At 43.0% G+C, this 23,613-nt stretch overlaps 1 protein-coding gene across 1 annotated transcript in view; it reads left to right on the top strand.

The window, feature by feature from the left end:
* RSRC1 (arginine and serine rich coiled-coil 1) overlaps window positions 1-23,613 on the top strand; it is a 103,132-nt gene that overhangs the window by 68,050 nt on the left and 11,469 nt on the right. The window contains exon 7 of the mRNA XM_064721497.1: window positions 19,590-19,658. Within this exon, the coding sequence (XP_064577567.1) occupies window positions 19,590-19,658 (69 nt within the window). The remainder of the gene's footprint in view (window positions 1-19,589; window positions 19,659-23,613) is intronic.

Below are 23,613 nucleotides of genomic sequence, written 5' to 3'. Positions count from 1 at the left end.
AGAAATTTCTTACTCTCCATATAAAGGCGATGACAAAAGGCAATTGATCTGGATTTTCAAAGGTCTAGAGTTGAAATAAGTGACTGATGTATTTTTGGGATCTGCATTTCAATCTCTGGCTGAAAGAGCAGTCAAGAATAGGGCGTTTTGTGCAAAGAATTCGCCAGAGTTTATTTAAAGGAAACTTCGGGACCGAGGCACTAAATGTGAGAAAATGAGGGAATACAAATCCCAAACATTTACCATTTATCAGATCCAGTTCTGGATATTGGACATTTAACTCATCATCTTTGAATTATGCTATCAGATCGCTGCCTTTAATTTTGTAGCCTGCATCTTTATTGTATTTTACATATTTCTCAAAGGGAAAATCATGGAATACGATGAGTGCTTCAGCCTTAACTGTGGTAAATACAAATATTTTATAATTCTTACTGCCTTTTTTTAATTAATCTACCCATTCTACCAGGAATTATTGAGGAGAAAAAGCCTGATTTGCACTCAGTGCCTGATAAATATAGGCAAATATTCTCTGCTTTTGGGTATCAAAATGGCTCATAACAGATGTGGCTGAAAGGACCACATACGTAGACTGTATGATTTTAGTCTGGTGGAACTAATAGGATCACTTGCTACTTTATAGATTCTTGCTTTTCTTTTACTTTAATAAAAACTGTTTAGTTAAATAGGTTGGCCTCTATTTTGCTCTTTTCTAGCTATGCAAAGCAGTCGGGCGGGCAGGTGGCAACAAGTATGAAAAATTTCCTTTTATTGGGGCTTCTTTTCAACTGCCAAATTTATCAAATGTTTATGGATTTCTCGTTTTGATGATGGTTTTCTTTCAGTTTTCTTATTTGTGTTCTTTCCACTGAGAACTTACTGGTTTTAATTTAAATTTCTAATTATGCAATGAATTTTAGGAGGGTGGATAACATGTGCTGTTATATACACACAAAGGATGAAATAATACTTAAAATATTTTACTTGTTCTGTGGAAATGTAAAGCAGGCTAAAAATAATTCTTGCCCCAGAAATTGCAAGAATTTTGAACTATTAACAAGCTTAAAAGTTCTGAATATGTTGCTGTGTAGGTTTGATTTAATATAAAATTATAATTTTTATCAATTTCAAATGTTTGTTTTGAATAGTGGCAGTTGACTCTTTAAATAATTGAATTTTACTTCTATTTGTATAAAAATCTCTATTTGGAGAGCAAAGGAATCTTTCTTGAATCATGTTTTCTTTTTTGAATCATCAAATTCTTCCTTGAGTCATGTTTTCTCTTTGTGACAAACGTGGATGGAGGTGCTGCAGAGGGTTTTGAGGGTGTTTTGTGCAGCATTTCCTGGGCCCCCAGCAAGGAGAGGAATTTTCATCCCTCGTGAGTCTTCACCAGTGGGAAGGTTGTTCTGTTCCCTGTGTCAAAGGAAAATAAACTGGAATTACCTTGGGAAGAGCCTCGGCTGTGATGGCTCAAACACCTTCCCTGCGTGTCCTGCTCTAGGAGCACCTGAGATTCCAGAATTAGGGAATGCTTTGGGTTGGAAGGAACCTTAAATCCCATCCCATCCACGGCAGGGACACCTCCCAATGTCCCAGGGTGTTCCAAGCTCATCCTTGGGCACTGCCAGGGATGCAGGGGCAGCCCCAGCTGCTCTGGGAATCCCATCCCAGCCAGGAATTCCCAATTCCCAATGTCCCACCCATCCCAATGGGAGCCATTCCCTGTGTGCTGTCCCTCCATCCCTGTCCCCAGCCCCTCTCCTGGAGCCCCTGCAGGCCCTGAGCTCTCCCTGGATCCTTCTCCTCTCCTGGCTCCATAGGGGAGGTTTATCCTGCTCTTGGGCACCAGCTAATTTAGGAAATCCATCTAATTATGGAGTTAATGAACCCAGATTTTAGGTCAGCTGCTGGTTCCTACTCAGCAGATTTTGGTGTCAAAACCCATTTCAGTGACAGCATCAGGAGAAAGAGCATTTGAAAAAGCTCAGAGCAATAGAATAATTAAACAATTAGTTTTAAAATCAAGAAGGTGTGCATTAGAAGAAGTAGCTAATTTTTATATTATGTGTTTAATGGGGATTTCAGGTGTTTTAAGGCTGAATTTCAGAAAATTCAGGAAGTTTTTGAGCTCACCTGGGTGCTCCACACCAGTGAGCTTCACAGCCAAGCTGGACAGAGACATTTCCTCAGCCATTCCTTGACCTGAGCTCTTGGCAGAGCTTCATAATCTCATTAGAGTTTTAAAAAAAGTGAGAATTTCTGCACACAAAGTGACAACTGTAGAAAAAAAGAGTCTTTTTCCAATTAATTGTTTTTTTAACATATTAATGGTGTTGTCTTTACAAAATTGGTGATTTCTGAAATGCTGCTGGTTTGTGGCATTGGTAAACGAAGTAAACACTTGGATAATAGTAATTAATTAAATAATTTAAATTAATTTGCAGGATTGCTGAAAAAATACAGGATTTTAATTGAGTGTAGGTAGAGAATAAATGTGTTTGAAATGAAACAATTCACTTTTGCAATGCATAATATCATTCTGTTGGTGTCTAAAAGCTGTTCACTTCAGGGACCTCTTTTAGGTTCTTACAAGAAACTAAAAAAAATTGCTTTGAACCATTTTTGTAGAATATCAATTTGATTTTAGAGTCAGAAACCAATGAGGAGTTGTCAGGATGCCATAATATAAACCAGAGCCTATAAGTAGAATTTAGAGGAACTTTATTAGTTAATGAACATTTATTGCCTTCAGAAATCATTCTAAAGCTTTTAGAATTTCTAATTTTTTTTGTTAGATTTTTATCCAAGATCTTTTTTTTTTTTTTTTTTTGTGGCACCAAAAGTATCTCAGGCTTACATGGTGCCTAATGGGTTTCTGTAATATTGCAGCATATGGGATCCAGGATTTTGATGCAAATCTCTGTGCTAATTATGTGCAGATGAATCTTGCAGGCCTGCTATTGATCTGCAGTCAAAGACAATTTTTCAGTTAGCTGAAGTTTTATATCAATTCATATTTAGCAACTTTGCTGTAATTTAATTATCCACTGGTTTGGCTGTGCAAACCATATGTGGTCGTGGGGCTCGTTTGTTTTTTAGCAAGTCTTTTGGGAGATGTTATTTCTTAACATTGATGGGCAAATATTTAGTTCTGGTGTTTCACATGGTCTGTCACAGGCTGCTCTGTGTGCAGCTGCCCTGGGTGGGCTCTGGCCATCCGGGCATTCCCAGGAATGTGTGTCCTGAGCTTTGTGCTGACAGCTTCCCTTGTACCATCTCTGGGTGTTTAGATTTTCTGCAAGTGAAAGTGCAGAGTGTTTTTCTCCATGGATATAAATTCCAGTGGTGGATTTTACAGCCTGCATGCCCAGGAAAAGGTTTTCAGTTGCCCCATCTGCTGTGGCTGGTGCTGTTCTGGTGTTGGGAGCCTCCCGAATTTCCACGTGGGAAGTGTGCTGGAATCATCTTGCTGAAAGGAACCTATGGATTAGATTAAATTAAATTAATTACAAATCCCAGTGAGGGTGGGCAGGCCCAGGCTGCCCAGAGAAGCTGTGGCTGCCTCTGGATCCCTGGAAGTGTCCAGGGCCAGGATGGACATTGGGATTTGGAGCCGCCTGGGACAGTGGGAGGTGTCCCTGCCATGGCAGGGGTGGCACTGGCTGAGCTTTAGAATCCCCTCCAACCCAAATAACTTCATCATTTTCCTAAAGTATTTCACAGGAAGTAGAACTAAATCCCTGCTGGTTTTGTGCTTTTCCCATCCATCCTTTCAGGGAAAGCTGGAATGCCAGCACAGGAGTTCAGCACTCATCCTGCACCTTGTCGTGTGCCTGCACCATCTCCTTGTAACTCCTGGATATTAATTTTCTCAGGGACAGTATTTAATATGGGTAATAACCCCCTTGTTTTAGTTATTGAAAGCCCATTTATCACAACTTTATTAAACATGGAGAACTAAGTGTGCCATTTTGGCCAAGTGCTTTCGCTCGCTCGTGTTCTCTTTGTTGCCCCAAATGAATGAAATTAGAACAAACAATCTCCGAGTCATTTGTAATCAAGCACTGATTAATGGACTTTGGTTTCACAGCCATTATTCATTCAAGAACACCTGATATCTTTCCCATAAACAAATCGTGTTTGTCCAAATTAAGAAATTAAATGAAGCATTTGATGAGTTTATGATTGACCCTTCCAACTCGGAGCCCATTAGTCAACGTCGTTATCATGCAAAAGCGCCTGACTAATGTGCTGCCTGAGTGTGCTGTGTGGATTTATTATGATTTCTGATTAATGCCTGCTGCAAGCCAGACCACGGCATTGTAATAATTCCTTGATTTCCATTTGAGCAGCGCTGAAGATTTTCATCTGTGATGAAATGCATTTGTGTCCCATTAGATTTAGAGATGATTATGAGGTGTCGGCCGAATAAATCTTAGCGTGGAGCAGAGGGTGCTTGGCAAGGACTCTTCAGTCCTGGTGGGTTTTTGCAGGGCTGCTGCCTGTCATTGGCAGGGATTTTGGGGTGCTTTAAGGGCAGTTCTCACACTTAGGCTCTTGCAAATGTGGGGGGTCATAGAGGTTGATAGAAACAAGATCCCCAACATATTTTTATATGTGAAGCATTTCTCCTCATACCTAAGAGGCTGATAAGAAAATTTTCTTTTCTCTTTGTTGTTTATGCACCTTTATTCTATGAATATTTAATATCTGTAATTTCTTGGGTGTGTTTGATAATTTTAGTGACTTGGACAAGATTTTATACGTTTTCTGCTGAAATAATGCTCCTGAGAAGCAGATGTCAAAGTGCTGTAGTAGTAGGTTTTACCTCTCCTCCAAATGTGAACAAAGGCAAGTTCACACTGAGTTAAACCTGCATCAGGTGATTTGAGCCCTGTTGCCCCAAGCCCATGAAAGAATCCATTGGAAAGGGCAGAACAGCGTCCTCAGTAAAAGGCAGCAGTAATGGAAACTCGTGTCCTTTGCCAATCTCTCATATTGATCACCCCAGCAAGGAAAAAAGAAGTGTTTCAAAACACAGCTTATGTGAAAAATCAAATTAGGTCCCTTTATTGCAGATCCTCCCTTTAATTCCAGTTCTGTTTCTCTTCTCTGGGGCTGCACTGTGATTTATTATTGAACATTTCTGAGCTGCTTTGTTTAAGCCATGGTGTATCCCCTTATGTTCTTAAAATACCCACTAAAACTATTTAATCAGTAGTTTCTTAAAGGTTTTGAGCATTTTGTGCTGCTGATCTGAAGCCCTTGGAGAGTTTTCTCTGAGAAATGTGAATGATTTTATCGTGATGAGTCTCTTTGAGCAAGAGGAAATTGTGGTTGCATTGTACATTGGAGCAGCCTGGGGCAGTGAGAGGTGTTCCTGCCCCTTAAGGGGATGGGGCTGAGGGGGCTTTGAGGTCCCCTCCAACCCAAACCACCCTGGGCTTCTCACTCTCTGCAGCTCTGCCTTTCCTCCTGTACATTCCTAACTTGCAGCAGCTCTGGGTTTGTGTTTCCATTTCCTGGTGGAAGTGTGGGCAAAGCTAAAGGGCAAAGGGAATAAGTTGTGGAAGAGTACATGGCATTCCAGACTGGGTTGGGTTGGAAGGGGCCTTACAGCCCATCTCATTCCATTCCAGCCCTGCCGTGTCCCTGGGCCTGGCTGCTCCTTGGCCTCCTCCAGGCCTGGAGCACTCTGTGCCCGTTGAATTAGAAATACTTTATTTTAACTCAATCTCAGCATTACCGTTTGGCCTGTTTTCCCAGGTTTCCCTACATTCCTAACTTGCAGCAGCTCTGGGTTTGTGTTTCCATTTTCTGGTGGAAGTGTGGGCAAAGCTAAAGGGCCAAGGGAATAAGTTGTGGAAGAGTACATGGCATTCCAGGCTGGGTTGGGCTGGAAGGGGCCTTACAGCCCATCTCATTCCAGCCCTGCCATGTCCCTGGGCCTGGCTGCTCCTTGGCCTCCTCCAGGCCTGGGGCACTCTGTGCCCGTTGAATTAGAAATACATTATTTTAACTCAATCTCAGCATTACCGTTTGGCCTGTTTTCCCAGGTTTCCCTACAGTAGGGACTGAGTTCTAAAAGTTCATTTTCCAGCCTTATTCCCAATATTTTTGTGCCTTTCTCAGCGTGGCCGTCCCCCGTTGGCGCTGGGCCTGCCTGGCCGTGCCTCTCTGGCCCTCTCAGCTGGCCATTATTGACATTTTATTCCCAGATAAACATCCACATGGAGCTGGTGGAGGTGATTATGTGGGGCTGCCACCAGAGAAACCCTAAAGCATCCTATTAGCAGGGCCCGGGCCTGGGAATAAAGGCCCCAATTACGGAGCGCTGGCGAGGCCCTCCCGTGACATTAATGTGTCTTTATAACCTTTTTCACTTCTGCTGCCTCTGACAGAGCCACAGTCACAGCCATGGCTTTGCCCTTGGCAAGCAAAACCTCGTTTGGAGAGGATAATAAGTATTTACTATTTAGATGGCTGGCAATAAAATTTCTCTGAATGAGATTTTACGGAGAAAACGCAAACTGATTCAATTACTTCCTTTAATGGACTGGGGAGACCTGAGATAACAGTTTGTGGAAGCTCCAAGTCTCATGTTTAGCTTTTTTCTTCCCTTTTTATTTATTTATTTTTTGAATGTGTGAAAATACAAACTGATTCTTTTTCCAAGCTGAAATTATATCATGGAATCATTAAGGTTGGAAAATACCCAGCATTGCCAGATTGCTCATTTTCACTGGAAAACTTAATCCAACTTTTCCCTGCACGTCCCACGATATTTTTCTCATCTTAAAAGTGGATAAAAATCTCAAATACTGACAATGTTGTAGCAGCAAAGAGTGTTGGGAATCCCTAAATATTCTTACAGAGAATTCCTATGATCTGGTTTTAGGGTGGAATGGGGATTTCATTGTGTCTTAAAAATAGAAATTTCTTGTAAAGCCATGGGGCACAACTGCTTTAACAGCTGGGTGTGTGCCAGCAGAAGGGATTTCCCAGGTGATGTGGAATGTTTATGGGATTTAGGAAAAACTCCTTTTAAGGACAGGGATGAGAAACAGCTACTGAAAGTTTTTGGGTTTCTGGTATTTCTAAGCAAAAAAGCAACTTGTGAAACTGATCTGCAAATATTTCTTTATTTTCTACTATATCCTAAACCCAGTTGTATATTAAATAATTAAAATCACCCTGATCCACGTTTTAAATAATATTTCATTTTATGTCTGGATCCAGGATGGATCTTGGAGAGCCAAATACAAATTTTGGAAATCCCTGAATGTCTGTCTGTACCAGATGACCAATTCATTATTTTCATTCATTCAGAGAATTCCATGTTGTTGGTGGGATAAAATTAATTGGAATTGAATGAATTAAAATGTTTACAGAAACATTAAAATGTTTCTGTACGTGCATATCTCACAATTTACCAATTTCACTGCTTTACCCCTTTTATCCCCTGGCATCAATGTGGGTTTTTCTCTCTTTTTTTTGGAGTTTTTAATAATTTCAGGGAATCTGTGTTTGTGGCATTAGGGAGCACCAGGGACAGCACCAAACGTGGTTAGTGCAGCTCTGGAAGAAGACACAGGATAATATTTCCTTCCCTTTTTTAACCATCAGTCACTGTACGGAGCCACTGCGCCAACAAATTCATAACCTCCTCTGTATTTGATTTTAAAAAAATAAACCCAACCAACTTTTGCTTTCCCCAGTTCAATAACTCCCTAGAAATGTGCTTTTATACAGTGTAACTCACACAATCCTGCACGGGCTTATAAATTGGAATCCCACTTTTTTCGGACGTCGCTGCCTGGATGACTGATGGCTGTGTGTATTTGCCATAAAATTTTAATTATGACAGAGTTATGAATCACTGCTCTCGCTGGTTAAAGTGTTAAAAAATGATGGGTTTGTTGTTTATTAAACTCGGGAGCATGGAGGAAGGAAATGGAAAAGCCTTGGAGTTGTGTGGGCTGGATCCCGAGCTCGGGTGTTCCCTCAGGAGCAGATTTTGGACGGGCCCTTCCCTCCCTGGGCTCTGCTGCTGCCCAGGGGGACAAATGCCAAAATTTGATTGCTTTGAGCATCCCTGGGTGTGCTGGGTGGGGTTTGTGCCATCCCATCCCTGGGGCTGCAGGAGCAGCAGAGCAGCCCCGCTCCTTCCCCCTTGGTGTGAGCAAAACCAAGGGGTTCACTCAGAAACACCAAATACTGAACAAATACCGAGGGGCTTGAACCAGAGCCGTGCAGAACTTTCAGTGTGAGGTGGTTTGTATTGAAAGTGTCAGGTTTTGTTACCAATATCAGTGTGTTTCAGCACAAGTTCCCTTAGAACATCACAGCACTTGGCATTTCCCAATTTTTTCCCCAAATTTTAGGCAGCACCTGATGTGTTTGACAAGTGCAGGGTTGCTTTGAAGGACCCCACTTTGACTTTTTCTGCCTTAAAATCAGCTTGATTTGCCTTCCTCTTTGGCCTGGCAGGGCAGGGCTTTTCCGCAGAGGCAGAGGAACAGCTTGGAGTGGTTGCAGGGTTTCCATCCCTGGGGATGCTCCAGGCTGGGCTTTTCAGGGATGGGCTGCACAACAGGTTGGTGCCATTTGGGCACGAGCAGGGAGAGCACCTGGGGGAATTGGGGATGAATGGGGGGGCTGGGGCCCATTAGTGCTGCCCACTCCTGCCACAGGGCTAAATGAGTTTTAAAGGACAAAGCTGGGGGATTAGAAAGTCCTTTATGGTTTGATCCATGTGGAATTGGGCCTGGTAATAAGGAACAGCCCTGTTGCACTGTAAACTAAGGGAAAAAATTCCAAAATTTAAAATACTTGTCATTTGTATTGTAATTTGAGGAATAACATCTAATTTTTCTTTCTCGTGAACACGAAATGTTGTTTGACAGCAAATTCTATTTGCAATTATTCATATTGAAATGATTCAGTCACCTGCTATGCAAAGAAACTTTGAACAATATAAATAATTCTTGGAAGTTGGACTGGATGGCCTTGAAGGTCTTTTCCAACCTTAATGATTCTATTAGTTTATTTTTAGTAAATTAAGTTTAAAATCAAAGCTCAGCTTCATCATTCATTTCAACTTACTTAATGTTTTTGTTAGTCTCAGTGAAAATACTGGATGTGTGTGTTCATGATATTTTTTTAATTGATTAGGCTTGTACCGAAGTAGTGAATGTTACTGTAACAAAGGAAAGTACAAAAATATGAAATAATAACTATTAAATACTAAAAAAATTCCAGTTGGTGGTGTAAGGAATATCCTAACCCTAATCCTAATCCTAATCTGTAGGAGTGACAGGGGACAGGACAGTTGAGATGGACAGAAATGAGAGATCTCTGAAGCCAGGTCATTGAATTTGTGGTTTACTGCAAAGGGCCTTGCATTGGCTGGGGGCTCTTCAGAGGAGTGGAAATCCAGCATTGGCAGAATATAGAGATTAAAGCAGTTCAGTGGGTTTTTGGAGATAGTTATTAACCTGCTTGCAGTATTTGTACAAATTGTAAAAATAAAAATTGTAAAAATAATATTTTAATATGATGACATTTTATTATAATATTATAATGTTATACATAATATTATAACATTTTCCAAAAATGTTATGATGGAAGTTATCTGAAAAAAAGGGGTGATTTTTCTTTAAGAAATTTTTTATAGAATCCCTGAATGGTTTGGGTTGGATGGGACCTTAGAGACCATCCAGTTCAACCTTTTGTCACCTTCTGATGGACACCCCATCTCTGGCAGTGCCCAGGGCCGGGTTGGAAGGTTGGACATTGGGCTTGGAGCAGCCTGGGACAGTGGGAGGTGTCCCTGGGTGGGATTTAAGGTCCCTCCCAACCCAAACCATTCCATGTTCTATGCTTGGACGACTGAGCAGTGCAATTAAAAGTGTGATTAACACAATGATCTTCATTAAAAAGCACAAATTCCATATGAAGAGTACCCAGACATCCCGTGGGTGCACGTGCAGGTTCAGAGGCTGATGGATGAAGGATGGGGGCCTCAGTGGTGCCAGCCCCACACAGGGATGTGCATTCCCTTTCCTCATGGTTAAAACCCTTAAACACCCAATGCCATTTTAATATTTCAGATTATTTCTGTTCTCCAAGAATGAGAGAAACACCCTCCAAAAAGTACCTGGCAGAGCTCTCCCATCCACAGTTAAAGCTGGCTGGAAATGAAACCTAATTGGAGGAAGTTTATGGAAGTTGTGGTGTTGAATAAGGCTGCTTATTTATTACTTTGCTACAGCTTTATACAAATATATGGATGCACATGTGTCTGAGGGAAAATGATGCTGTCCAGACTTATGAGAGCCAGTTGGAATCTCTCAAGGCTGCAGGTGAGCAGTGGGAATGCATGTGTATATTATCAGCTCCGTGCCCTTGGCGGTGCCTTCCTCCCTGGTGACAAATCTTCCTTCCCTCCTCTCCTGGAAATCACTGCTTCGGTGGTTTTCTGCCTTGGATTTGTCTGTTTTCCCACTTGCTCTAATGGGCTCTACTCGAACTTTTAAAAACAAGCGTTTATTTGAAATACATTAAAGCCACACAGTACTTCAGAAAAAACGTTTGCTACCCCAAATTCCTTCCTGAATTATTTAAGCGCCGCTGCAGCAAACTGTTTACTCAGGGATGTTCAGCCTGGTGTGTAGTAGGGGTGTAGTTTTCTTTTAATGCAGTTATTGAATTCCAACCCACAGAGCCTCTGGCGGGGATCCAGGAGCGCTCTGCTGCGCCGAGTGAAGATAAATTGTTTGTTTTCAGCAGCATTTCTTCATCTTCATCACTTAATCTGCAATGAAACTTTACAGCCAGCCGCTGAATATTTAAGCAATATATTTACCTCTTTTATCCTGGGGGAGTGTTTAATGAGGCCGAGTACAGTGCATGGTTATAGGAGCTGGGGGTGCAGGGAATGTGGAGTTTGTGGAGTTTCCCTTCCCTTCTCCGCCGGGATGCTCCCAAGGCTGCAGTGGGTGAGTGCTGGCGATGCGAGTGCTCCCCACGACCTTCCCTTGACACACGCTCCCCCTTTTGGTGCCACATGTCAGGCTCCTGTCCCTGCCTGGCTCCTGATTCCTCAGCTCCAGCTCGGTCAATCCTGGCACTTTGCTGCGCCCCTACCCCGAAGTTTTCCAGCTCTGAGTTTTCCACCTCGTCCTCTCCTGATTTTCCAGTGCCCTGTTGAGTATCTCTGTGAGTTAACACTCCTTGCTGCTAATATTCTTTTTCTTTAACACTGTCTCGGTGTTTATGCACTTAGAGGGTTTTAAAAAAAAACTTCAAGAAGTGCTTTTTGATATTTTTTGTGTTTTGTTGCTTCACAAAATTTTTTTAACAACATCATGGTCAAATTTTTTTAACAACATCATGGTGACCTATGATACATAGGTCACCCTATGTATCATACATAGGGTGCACAAATTTCCTTCTTTCTTCAAAAATTCCTCAAAAATGCTTCCTTGCAGCACAATTTGAATATTAATTGTGCTCCGTTCTTGATGAAGTGTGCTCCACTGACTCAGCTTTATTCCTTATGTTTCCACTCCTGATGATTTTATCGGGTTGGAAAGCAGGAGCTGGAGACTCGCGGAGCCCTGCGAGGTGCTGGGGCCGCTTTGGCTGCTCTGCCCTCAGCTGTGTGTGCTCTGTGCTTTACTGCTCCCTCCCCACAGCCACAGGAATTGTCATCTGCTTGATTTTCACCTACCGTGCCCATTCCTGACGTTGGGAAATTGGCAGATGAAAGAAGGGCTCCTTTGGAATCGAAGTTTTGGGAGTGAATTTTTCAAGTTTGCTGACAAGCTGTCAGGCTGAATTCTGCCCTTACCCCGGAAAGAAAAGCTGACTGTCATTGCCAATCTACAGCCTGTAATGACAATTGTATTTGAGGCACAGTGCCGTTTTTTTCCCCCAGAAATCATTTAAGTAATTTGTCTTTGTGGTTATATTTTAAGCAAGGAAGTGTTTTTTGAATTAAAATGATTTCTTTGTGGAATTAAATGGAGGAGCTGGTAGGTTTTCATGTGAAGGTAGGCGGGTAGTGCAAGATCAGGGTGATTTCTCATGGGTGGTGGAGCTGGTGGCTGGCAGATCCCATGAGAAATGAGTGTTTTTTGGGGTGTGGGATGTGGGGCGCCAGGGGGAAACAAACAGCTCTGGAGCAAATACTGCCTGAAGAACAGTTTAGATAAATTGAATTAAATCGGAGTTTTTCATAGGGATGGCCTCTTGGTTTTCTGGTTGAGCTTATTCCTGAAGGATATAGCAATAAGAGCATTCTTACTCCATCGACTTCTATAGATGGCATTTATTTTTTTGCTCCTAAATGTTGCTGCTTCTTTTGTCGCAGTAGTTTAGGGGCAGGTTTAACTCCAGGCCATCCTTTTACTTTCCCTAGCTCTTCATTCCTTGAGGAAGAGGAAGCTCTTCCTTTCTCATCAGCTGGAGGAAATGGCCTCAAGTTGCATTGGGGGCAGTCTGGATTAGATTTGAGGAACAAATTCTTCCTGGAAAAGGTGATCTGGCTTTGGAATGAGCTGCCCAGGGAAGTGGGGGAGCCTCCATCCCTGGAAGTGTTCAGGAAATGTGTGGATGTGGCACCTGGGGACAGGGTTAGTGCTGGATCAACAGCGGGACTGGATGATCTTGGAGGGCTTTTCCAGCCTTAACCATCTCCTGATTCCATGATTCCCACCCATCTCCCCTCAAATAAACTGCCCTGGCAGTGCATTTGAGCCCTTCCCTTGGGATCCCCGAGCTGTTCTGAGCACTGGTGTCCTCCCCAGGGCTGGGCAGGAGGTGACAGCTCCACATCCAGCTCTGCTGTTTCCCTGGGCTGGGCTGCAGATCCCTCCTGAACCATTGCTTGGTTGGGAGATGTCTGGGTGGACAATGCTCAGCCTTCTCTGGGATGGACACAAACCCCTGCAATCAGTCAGAAGCCAATTAATCCTGAGTGTTAAACCCTGTTTAAGGTTGGATTTTTCCTCCAACGTGTGTTTGGGGGAGAAACTGTGGGAGAAAGAAAGAAATTAGGGATGCACTCAATAATGGATGGATGCACCTAGCCAAGAGCTGCTGATTAAGTCTTCTTTAGGATTATTATTATAAATAGGGAGTGCCAGATCCTCAGCTGGAGTAAATGGGCTTGGCTCAGCTCAAGCCAGTGGAATTGTGCCAGCTTGAACTCACTGAGGATCTGGCCCTTAATTCTGGAAAAGGAGGATATTTGGGGGCTGTGGGAAGTTGGGTGATCATAACACTGTTTTCCTGGTAATATCAGGGACAAAAATGTAAATGACTGTTCTTTTGAATTTTGTAATGAGATTCAAGGAAGTACCTGATGTGATTTCATTAGGTTGAAATGACTTTTTCCCCAAGTAGCTGCATCTTAACCCCCTGCATGTAGGAAGGGAATATGCATGGAAAATGTGGTGGTTTGTTTAATTTTGTGGGTGATTTTCTCTTGCACCAGCATTTCTGCTGTTCCTACCTCAAAAATGCCTGGCTGGCCCTCACGTGTTGCTTGGAAGGAAATAGGAATAACCAGAGTTGATTGTGGAAATCTGTGTCCCACTCTGCTTTCCCACCAGGAGTGAGGTGGGCTGGAATTTCAGATGGCAGCGATTTCAAATCCAACGTGGGGATCTCATTTGGCTGCATTTAAAAAGGTATCAACAAATCAGATTGCAAAGCTGCTGGTTTTGTAATTGCCTGTAAAAAAACCCAACCAACAATCTATTTCCATAGCAAAGGAAATGCACATTGTTCAGCAACACCTTAAAACACAGTGTTTGACCCTCTAGAGAGGACTCAAAAAAAATCCAGCTCTGAAATAACACTTTTAAAAGTGGAATATCTTGGAAGGACTAAAAATAACAACACAAAAGAAGTTTTTTTGTATTCCTAATTGTCAATTTCTCAGTCAGAGGGGCGCACAGCTTTTTCATCATTCCAATACCATAAAATCCAGTGTTTGACCATTTGGAGTGGCCACATTTATGCTTAAAAACCAAAAATCCCACCTTTCTAAGGGGGCTATCTCAGCCTAAAAATAACACCACGGAGCAAGTTTGTTATATTGCTAATTGTTCTGACCACAGAATTAATTTCCCAGCCAAAGGGGGGGCATGGCTTTTTCATCCCTGCCAGCCTGGAATATTCAGCGTGTCGCAGATGTTCATGAATAATGTCCATTTAGAAGCGTTGGCAGCGAGCGGGCGAGATGAATGAAATGTTGGGGGGATCTGACAGGCAGCACGCTGCTTTGTGATCATTCCAAAGTTCTAATAATCTCCCTCACCTTCCCTGCCTGCCTCTAATGAAAGAGAATAGGTGATTGCACCTCGGGCTATGTTCTGCGCCTAATGACTCCTCCAAAGGCGGATTTATGGAGAAAAAATTAACTTTGAATGAGGATTGAATTGGCCCTGACAGCCTGATAGACTGTGACACAGATTCTGTGGCAAAACAGACGTAGCCCTAATTGATTATCAATATTTTAAGCAAAGTGATGAAAATAAGCATTAAGTGATGAGAAAGGCAGTCTTAATACAGGAGGCAGTCAGCGGGCTCGGGGAGGCCTTTGGGGAGCAGAGCAGGATTCCAGCTCTCGGTTCTGCCTTTCCCTGCCCTGCACCTTGGTGTTCCAGGGATGAGCTGCCTCCCTCTCTGCACAGGCTGCTTCCATGTCTCGCCCCTCTGCACTGCCCAGCAGGGATTTTGGATATTCTCTCTTTGCTGCTGGGCTGTTCCCAGCCAGCAGGTGAGCCACAAACTGCTTCCTGCAAATGGGAACAATGGATGGAACGGGGGGAAAATTGCCTGCTTGGTGGGAGAGGGTTTATCTTGGTTGTTATCTTGGTTATACCCAATATAAACAAATATCTTGGTTATACCAAATAACCACAACTATCTCAGTTATCCTTTGGAACAAGACAGTGTTTGGGTTTTGCCTGTGTTTTTTCAGTTGGGTTGCACATGACTGAATTTATCTTCTACCAAAAAATCAAGTTAATATTTGGGAAAACCCTCGTGTCTGTGAGCCAGATGCTCAGCTGTGCCATCATGGGACGTTTATCCCAAAATAAGGAATATTTTCTGAAATGACAGAGGGCAGGGAACTGGTGCTGAAGAGGTGAGGAATAGCATTCCTTCAGTGGGATAACATCTCTCTTCCAAACACTGGGAGCTCAGAGGAGTTTAAAATAACCAGATTTGGGTTTCTGGGGAGTTTCTGAGTGTGACTGACAGAGCAGGGGAGGGGCAGTGAGCTCCTGCCTCACCCTCAGGGCTCCCCAATATCCATAATTAGGGTCTGGTGTAATTAAATTACAGGGCAGCAAGGGCAGAACTTCCCGTGTTTGGGAATTGGGTGTTCCAGGTGTAATCAGGGAGGGCAGGGAGACGATGGACTGGGAATGTGAGCACCCAAAACATGGATTTATGGAATCACAGAGTCCCGTGGAGCTGTGGGGTCAGGGATTAATAGAATCATCCTCTCATTTAGGCTGGAAAAGCCTTCTAAGGCATCCAAGTATGTTGGTGGCGTTTAAGTGCTGGGTGAAATGTTACTAAAGGCAAAAATACAGAAATCCAGCTCAAATCTGGGGTGGTGAGAGTGTGTGTGGTGGTGTCACTTTTCCTCTGGAACTCACAATTCCTGGGTGCTGCTCCTGCTGCTGTCAGAGGAGTGCTCTGAGCAAGTGGTTGTTGGGAGTTTGTGCTGGAATCTGTCAGATGGATAACAGATAATTTTACACGTCAGCCCATGAATATTCAGCGGAGAGGATTTCCACAAGCCTTGATAAATTTAATATACCAGAGAAAAATAGCATGTAAATTAAACAGGGCCTTGTAAATTAATAATGGATTCCACTTGTATTTTTATATGTGAGCTGACTGAATATTTTATAAGTGCAAAAATGTTTGTGTTTAAAAAAAAAAGGTGAAGTCTTTCTGATGAGCACCGTGGATGGTTGGCTGCATTTTAAATGAGATGTCCATGTGTTTTTACAGTTTCTTGGCTTTCTTTTCCTCAGACACATCTTGTATTTTCAACTCTGAGCAGTTGGAAAGTCCACAATTAGGTTGAATTAATTTATTTTTCCAGATCTCTGGTGGTTTGCAGCTGTGGGTGTTCTGACACTCCTCTCTTTTTAATTTTGACAGGAAAATGAAATCTCCTTAGTGAGGGGCTGAGTGTTTTCCATGCACCTTCCCTGCTGCTCCCTGCACTGGAGAGGGCTCCTCCATGGCCACACTCTCCAAAATGCCCTTTCCAGCCCCAAAACATCCCCTGCCCTCTTCTACCTTGGTGTAATTCACATTTTCCTGGCTTCTCTTAATTAGCAGCTTTGCTTGGAATAATTTCACCTTGGCACAGTGTGAGGCTGGTTGGGATTAAAGCATCACCCATCCATCAGGGAGTGACTCTGCTTCCCAAACCTTGAGCATTTCCAGGAGTTCCATGGAATTGTTTAGGCTGGAAAAGCCCTCCCAGACCATCAAATCCAACCCTCAACTTGTAAAGATCTTTAAATCTGTTGTTTAATTGCAGCTTGGTTTGAGAAAAGTGAATTTCTTTTAGTGCTTTTGATGGCACTTGGGCAGTGAACAACAATATATTCACTAAATAATAATAATAATAATAATGATAACAACAGCATTGAGGAGGAGGAGAAAAGAAGGAGAAGAGGAAGGAGAAGGAGAAAAGAAGAGGAAGGAGAAGAAGAGAAAGGAGAAAGAGGAGAAGAGGAAGAGGAAGGAGAAGAAGAGAAAGGAGAAAGAGGAGAAGAGGAAGAGGAAGGAGAAGAAGAGAAAGGAGAAAGAGGAGAAGAGTAAGAGAAGGAGAAGAGAAAGGAGAAAGAGGAGAAGAGGAAGAGGAAGGAGAAGAAGAGAAAGGAGAAAGAGGAGAAGAGGAAGAGGAAGGAGAAGAAGAGAAAGGAGAAAGAGGAGAAGAGGAAGAGGAAGGAGAAGAAGAGAAAGGAGAAAGAGGAGAAGAGGAAGAGGAAGGAGAAGAAGGCAAAGAAAAGGAGAAGGAAGAGGAGAAGAGGAAGAGGAAGGAGAAGAAGGCGAAGAAAAGGAGAAGGAAGAGGAGAAGAGGAAGAGGAAGGAGAAGAAGGCAAAGAAAAGGAGAAGGAAGAGGAGAAGAGGAAGAGGAAGGAGAAGAAGGCGAAGAAAAGGAGAAGGGGAGGAGAAGAAAGGAAGAGGAGAAGAGGAAGAAGACAAAGAAGAGGAGAAGAAAAGGAGAAGAAGAGGAAGAAGAGTGGGCACAATCCTGTGCCCTGTTCTCCAGGATGATCCTCCCAGCCTGGCCCATTCTGGGGCTCTGTGCAAAAATGACAGAAAATGGGAAATGTTTGATGTTAAATCCTGGAAGTAACTCAGAGTTTCAGTGCCTGTGGTGGACAGAGCCCTGTGAGCTCCGGGACTGCTCTGGAGATTTACGGGCTAAGTTAAATTGTTGTTAATGAGCGATTTTGTGTGGAGAATTGTCCTCGTGATATTTCCTAAATTGCCCCATTGTCCCTCTAATTAACCAGGACTTGAAAGGCCAAGCTCTGCCTGGGCTGCAGTTTTAACTTGGCTTACAAGGGCTGGAAATCAGCGATTTCAAGTTAACAAAGACAAGCTAAAAATGTATTCATTGACCAGCAGCATCTTTGCTGTGTGTTTTAATATCTTTTTGCCACTGAGATACCCAATGAATTGTTCCTGTGCAGCAACAAATCGGGCAGGAAGAACAAAGTAGCTCAGTGGAATAGATAAATCAAATTTAGGCCTGGTAGTTTATTGAATCTAAATTGTGCCCAGTTGGCCCACGAGCTATATGAGCAATCCATCTTGTGCTGATAATGGAGGGTCTTGAAATCCACCTGATGTTTGCATTATTAAATTCCAGCCTAATGAGCTCTGCTAATACATATTGAGGACAGTTGTAAGGAGCAGAATGGGAATGGGAGCGGGATAATTTGAAAGAAACATAAGCTGAGCATTTTACATGACTCAAGGGGTATATCTACAATTACACATATCACCAAAATTGAATTTAAATGGAATTTCTATTATCCCTGTCCTTTTACCAAGGAGAATAAAGTGTAAATGAAGTAAAAGTCTTTAGAGTTACTCGTGGTTTGGTTTTATTATGGGATTTAATAGATTCTTGTAATGATCTTCAGTGGCAGAAAAAGTTTTAATATTTCACGGCTTTAAATGTTGTCTAAATCTGTATAAAATGGTGGAGCTGGAGCAGCTGTCAGTGCAGTGATGGGATCACTTTGTGACACCCTGGCCAGGTTGTGCATTTTAAGGTGGAGCTGGTGGCTCCCAAAAGGAACGAGCCCTTCACCCCCTCCTGAGCTGAATTTGGTTTTCATTAATTCTTGCTTAATTCAGGAGGTGCTGGGATTAAATATTTGCAAATCTGACTCAGCTCTTACCATCCAGAGCACAGTTTATAGTGATTTCCCTCCCTGAGAGGGCCTGGTGTAAATTCTGGATTCCTGGTCCTTGTTGGTTCTTCTCTTTCTGGCCTGGTGATACTTTTGAAAACTTAATATTTCATCAAGTATAATGTTATTAGAGACTTATTCTCACTTAGTTCACTCATCAGGCAGTGAGATGGCAATAAAAGAGAATGGCTCCTTTGAGACATTAGTGCTTTGGAATAAATGATGTGCTAGAACAGAAATTTAATTAATTTACAGAGTATATTGATAGTCCCTTGTTACTGTGCTGTATATTTTTAATCTTCTTTAACATCTGTAGGAAAGTGTTTGAAAACCCCTGCAGTTGAGCAACTGGTAGATAATTAAGTAATAAGGGAAGAGGTTTCTAGAGGGAAAAAAATTCTTTTTAAAGAAGATTGTTGTAACATGGATTAAGTACTGCTGCTGTGATTTGGAGTGAAGAGGAAATTGTGTACTACCTAATAAAGTCCTGAGGAAGAGCTGACTCCCACTCTGAGCAGAGTCTGCAGCCCTGGAAATGTTGATTTATTTCTGTTTCAGCCTCAAAATTGGTCTGCTGGATTGCTCACTGTGGCAGCAAATCTGCCCCTTGGTGGGTGCACCACGTTCGGGGCAGTTTGGGCTGGGCAGATTGGGGCTTAAAGAAAGAAAACCTCCTAAAAGTCTCTTAATGGCTTTGCTTACCCCAAAATGCATGTGGGGATTTGTATTGAATTAATATTGCCTCTAATATTGACCTGATATTACCCTCCACAATCCCATTTACGCCATTCCTTAACTGGGAGGATGACTTTAGATAAAATTAGTGAAGAAGCAAGCTCTGGTCTGGCAGGCACGTGGATTTCATTGTGGGGCCTGCAGGAAGGAACATGAAATTGGGTTTAAAGCCCAGGAAATATTGTTTGGCAAGAAGTTGTTGACACCTGGCAGTGTCCCAGGCCAGGCTGGACATTGGGCTTGGGACAATGGGAGGTGTCCCTGCCATGGCAGGGGTGGCACTGGGTGGGATTTAAGGTCCTTCCAATCCAAACCATTCCATGATTTGATAGGATAAATTTAATTCATTCCCACTCATTTTCTTCTTTTTAGCCAAAGCAGACGAAGCGTTGAAGGCCAAGGAGAGAAGTGAAGAAGAAGCCAAGAGAAGAAAGGAAGAAGGTGAGGAAATTTCTTTTATTTCATGACAAACTGAAGCCCAGGAAGTCAGAAATGATTATTTTTAAGTGTCCAGGCTCCAGTGTGGCTGTGGGATTTTCCTGCCTGGGCTGATGATGGAATTTGGTGCCCTGAGCTGCTGCTTTGCAGGTGGAATAATGGAACCACAGGGATGGAAATGTCAGGGAGTGATGGGAAGAGACAAATCCAACATCATGAGGGAGCCAATCCAAGCAATCCAGGAGCCTCAAATCCTCACTGGAGCTCTGTGGAACTGGGTGGGCTTTAAGGTCCCTTCAACCCAAACCACTCTGGGATTCCATTATTTAATTCCAAGGGGGAACTCAGGAAAATTCCCCATTTTTGAAACAGCAGCTGCTGAGAATTTCACTCCAAATCAAAATGTTCTGATCTTTAGTTTGTTTTACCCGGGGACTGTGGGGTGCTGAGAGGAATCCATTGGTGCTCCCAGTTAATCCTGCTTGGAGAAGGTTCTTGTGGTACCAGAGGAGGAAATTCAAGTGGAAAAGTGGGATGGCTCAGACATGGCAGGAGGGGAAAAGCCAAATCTGGCAGGAAAAGGGACCAAACCAAGGGGCTGTGCCCCCTCCCCGTTGTGATTCCTGGATTTTGGAGCCAATGGCCCAGGGGGAGCCTTCCCACCTGGAGGAGTCCCAGGGGCACAGGGATGTTGGGATGAGCTGCTTGGGTCCCACAGCACCAGTTTGCAGGGAAGGTTTGGAACAATGCAGGATTTTTATTTTGTGCTTCCATCCCATTGTGATGGCAGATGTGCTGGCAGTGGCTGTGCCAGCAGGGGTTGAGTGGGGAAAGGCAGAGGGAGGAAAAAAGGGGAATTGATGACTTGGGAACAATGGAATTTCCAGGGAAATGGGGAGGAAAACTTCTCTACAATTCATTCATCAGCCATGAAAACTGTCCTGGGGTGGCTTTGAAGGGTGGTGAGGATGTCACAGTGCTGGAAAATGAAGAAAAGGTTTTCTCTGAATAACTCAAATCCATCCCTTTGCTGAATTGGCTCCCAGTTAGGAATGGAAGATTCTGCCTGGAAAATACAAAGTTTTATTAAACTGTGTATGAAGCATTGAAGCATTCCAAGACATCCAGGGAAATTGCACACTGGGAAACTCAGTTTTTGTTAAGTTTGTGTCCCATATGGATTCAGAATTCCAGTTTTAGGTAGGTTTGTATCCCATATGGATTTTCAAACAGGACATTTATCCAGTGCTTTGAGTGTGTTCCCTTCCCTGACCCAGGCTCTAGTGGCAACTTTTTCTTGGAAAAAAGAGCATTTTGCATTTTTTCTTGGTTCTTCCTTCCTCACACAACATCTCTGGGTGGTTTTTAACCCTCTTTGATCCCTCATGGGATCCCTGAGGTTGGAAAAACTTTATAGACCATTGATTCCAAACTGTGACTGATCCCCACCAGAGCACTGAGTGCTACATGCAGTCATTGAAATTAAATAAGATAAAGCAAAATAATATTGAATTAAATCTTAAAAAAAATTTCTAAATTTACTATTTTAAAAGAATTTTTATTTCTCTATTATTCCATATTTTATTTCTCTAACTAGAACCCTCCAAGAGGAAATTCCAGCCTGTGTAGACAGCCTGTGACTCCTTTACTGAGGAGCTGCAATAAAAATAATTCTACAAACAAACCAATCCTCTCCCAACTCATAAAACCTGGTTATTGCCCACCCCACAGCGAGGGTGTCGTAACATTCCTTTTATTGTCATTTTATTGCCAAATCAGGTGTGAGATTAGACGTTGGATGTTCCGTGTAATCTGCTCGGAAATCAAATTATTTGACCTCCAAGCCCAGCTCTGCCCCTTCCCGCTGGTTTCCTGCTCAATATGCAGCATTTCCCCAGCATGAATAAAAAATTGAGGACAAATTAGAATCTACAGACAGCTGACCCCAGCTCCAGATTAGAGGCTGGGGGCTTGTGCTGGTTTAAATGTTTTAATTACCACAGTCCCTCCAGCCTGGTGAAGGACACACAGCAAAATGCTGATTTTTTTTTTTTTTTTTTTAAAGTGACTAAAAAGCAAAGAGAAAAAGCAAAAGGCTCCCCCCGCCTCATTTGAATTTTTCAGTTTGATTACATTTGCACTTCCATTGGATCTATGCTAATTTGCTGCATGAAATTAGGTCTATTAGCAAAAGCCACCACTTTTCCAGGAGAATTTTCAGTGCTTGGGTTTTCCTGCTTTGGTTTTTGTTTACTGGCTTTGGGGCTGCCTGAAAAGTGACAAAATCCAGGGGGGATTTTGCCACCCAGCTGGGTTTTACTCCAGACAGATTCCAAATAGGTGACGTGGACAAGAGGAAAATTGGAAAAAAAATAAAAGCAAAGGAAAAATTGGAACACGTTGGATGGTGTTAGGGAGAGGTTTTGGGCTCGTTTTGCTTAATCTACCACAAATAATAATATTGTTAAATATTGAGTTTAAAATACACCACGGCAGAGCAACATGTGGGGAGGAGGAGCTGAGGGTGAATCAGAAAACCAGGAAAAGAAGTTGTTCTGGAACCCAGCAGAATGGAAAATGAGCATTTTTGGCAGTCAGTCATTCCATAGGTGGATGGGTGGTGCTGGATGGGGCAGGTGCTATCCCGGTGCCTTTATCCCAGAATTTGCATTTCCTGGTGCCTTTATCCCAGTGCCTTTATTCTGTGATTTGCATTTCCCAGCCCCTTTTTATTCTGTGATTTGCATTTCCTGGTGCCCTTATCCTAGAATTTGCATTTCCCAGTGCTTTTAACTCAGGATTTGCATTTCCTGGTGCCTTTATCCCAAAATTTGCATTTCTTGGTGCCTTTATCCTGATGCCTTTTTCCTAGAATTTGCATTTCCCAGTGCCTTTAACTTAGGAATTTGCATTTCCTGGTCCCTTTATCCCAGAATTTGCATTTCCTGGTGTCTCTATCCCAGAATTTGCATTTTCCAGAGTCTTTATCCCAGGATTTCCATTTCCTGGTCCCTTTATCCCAGAATTTGCATTTCCTGGTGCTTTTATCCTGTGATTTGCATTTCCCAGTGTCTTTATCACAAGATTTGAATTTCCTGCTCCCTTTACCCCAGGATTTCCATTTCCTGCTCCCTTTATCCCAGGATTTCCATGTCCCAGTCCCTTTATCCCAGGATTTCCATGTCCCAGTCCCTTTATCCCAGGATTTGCATTTCCTGGTGCTTTTATCCCAGGATTTCCATTTCCTGCTCCCTTTATCCCAGGATTTCCATTTCCTGCTCCCTTTATCCCAGGATTTCCATGTCCCAGTCCCTTTACCCCAGGATTTCCATTTCCCAGTCCCTTTATCCCAGGATTTCCATTTCCTGGTCCCTTTATCCCAGGATTTGCATTTCCTGGTGCCTTTATCCCAGGATTTCCATTTCCTGCTCCCTTTATCCCAGGATTTCCATTTCCCAGTCCCTTTATCCCAGGATTTCCATTTCCCAGTCCCTTTATCCCAGGATTTCCATTTCCTTGTCCCTTTATCCCAGGATTTCCATTTCCTTGTCCCTTTATCCCAGGATTTCCATTTCCCAGTCCCTTTATCCCAGGATTTGCATTTCCTGGTGCTTTTATCCCAGGATTTCCATTTCCTGCTCCCTTTACCCCAGGATTTCCATGTCCCAGTCCCTTTATCCCAGGATTTCCATTCCCGTGCCCGGCACGTGCCATCCCATTGCTGAACTGATTCCTTCTTCATTCCCCCCACCCTCGGTAAGCTCTGCAACATTTTGATAAACTCCAGGGAAATAAATTTGGCAGCAAATCAGCAGGAGTAGATTTAATTACGGCTCGCAGACCTTTCCCTTTTTCTGGCTTGGCGATCCCGAAAGTCCGCGCGCGTTCCCCGGGATCCGCTGCCCAATTTGTCCCTCCGCGCCGTGATAAGCCAAGCAATTACTGCTTTATTGATTTT

This window comes from Zonotrichia leucophrys, chromosome 9 (assembly GCF_028769735.1).
Source record: "Zonotrichia leucophrys gambelii isolate GWCS_2022_RI chromosome 9, RI_Zleu_2.0, whole genome shotgun sequence".
Classification (NCBI taxonomy): Eukaryota; Metazoa; Chordata; class Aves; order Passeriformes; family Passerellidae; genus Zonotrichia; species Zonotrichia leucophrys.
The sequence above is the reverse complement of the archived record's forward strand: the minus strand, read 5'-3'. Positions and strand labels throughout refer to the sequence as shown.